This window comes from Penaeus monodon, chromosome 22, assembly GCF_015228065.2.
Source record: "Penaeus monodon isolate SGIC_2016 chromosome 22, NSTDA_Pmon_1, whole genome shotgun sequence".
Lineage (NCBI taxonomy): Eukaryota > Metazoa > Arthropoda > Malacostraca > Decapoda > Penaeidae > Penaeus > Penaeus monodon.
In genome coordinates this window covers 27,070,192-27,070,392 of record NC_051407.1, presented here as the reverse complement: position 1 = coordinate 27,070,392, position 201 = coordinate 27,070,192, and the positions used below count along the sequence as shown (strand labels likewise).

Below are 201 nucleotides of genomic sequence, written 5' to 3'. Positions count from 1 at the left end.
TGACGCTAACTTATGGATTCCAGAGATTCCACTGAGAAAAACCTGCAAACAGATATTCTCAGCTTCGCCCAGACGGTCATGGGACTGAACGCCAGGTAGGGAGGGTGCCAGCGCCTCGCCTTCCGCTCCACGTAACACTTATTCCTTTGAGTTAAGAAGGAAAGAATGAGATGGGGTTATGTACACACACAGTGTATGTAC

The 201-nt window shown here is 48.8% G+C and overlaps 1 protein-coding gene across 1 annotated transcript in view; it reads left to right on the top strand.

Annotated features, from left to right (window-relative positions):
- Positions 1-201, top strand: part of LOC119587386 (putative ammonium transporter 3) — a 14,615-nt gene that overhangs the window by 1,598 nt on the left and 12,816 nt on the right. The window contains exon 3 of the mRNA XM_037936129.1: positions 24-95. Within this exon, the coding sequence (XP_037792057.1) occupies positions 24-95 (72 nt within the window). The remainder of the gene's footprint in view (positions 1-23; positions 96-201) is intronic.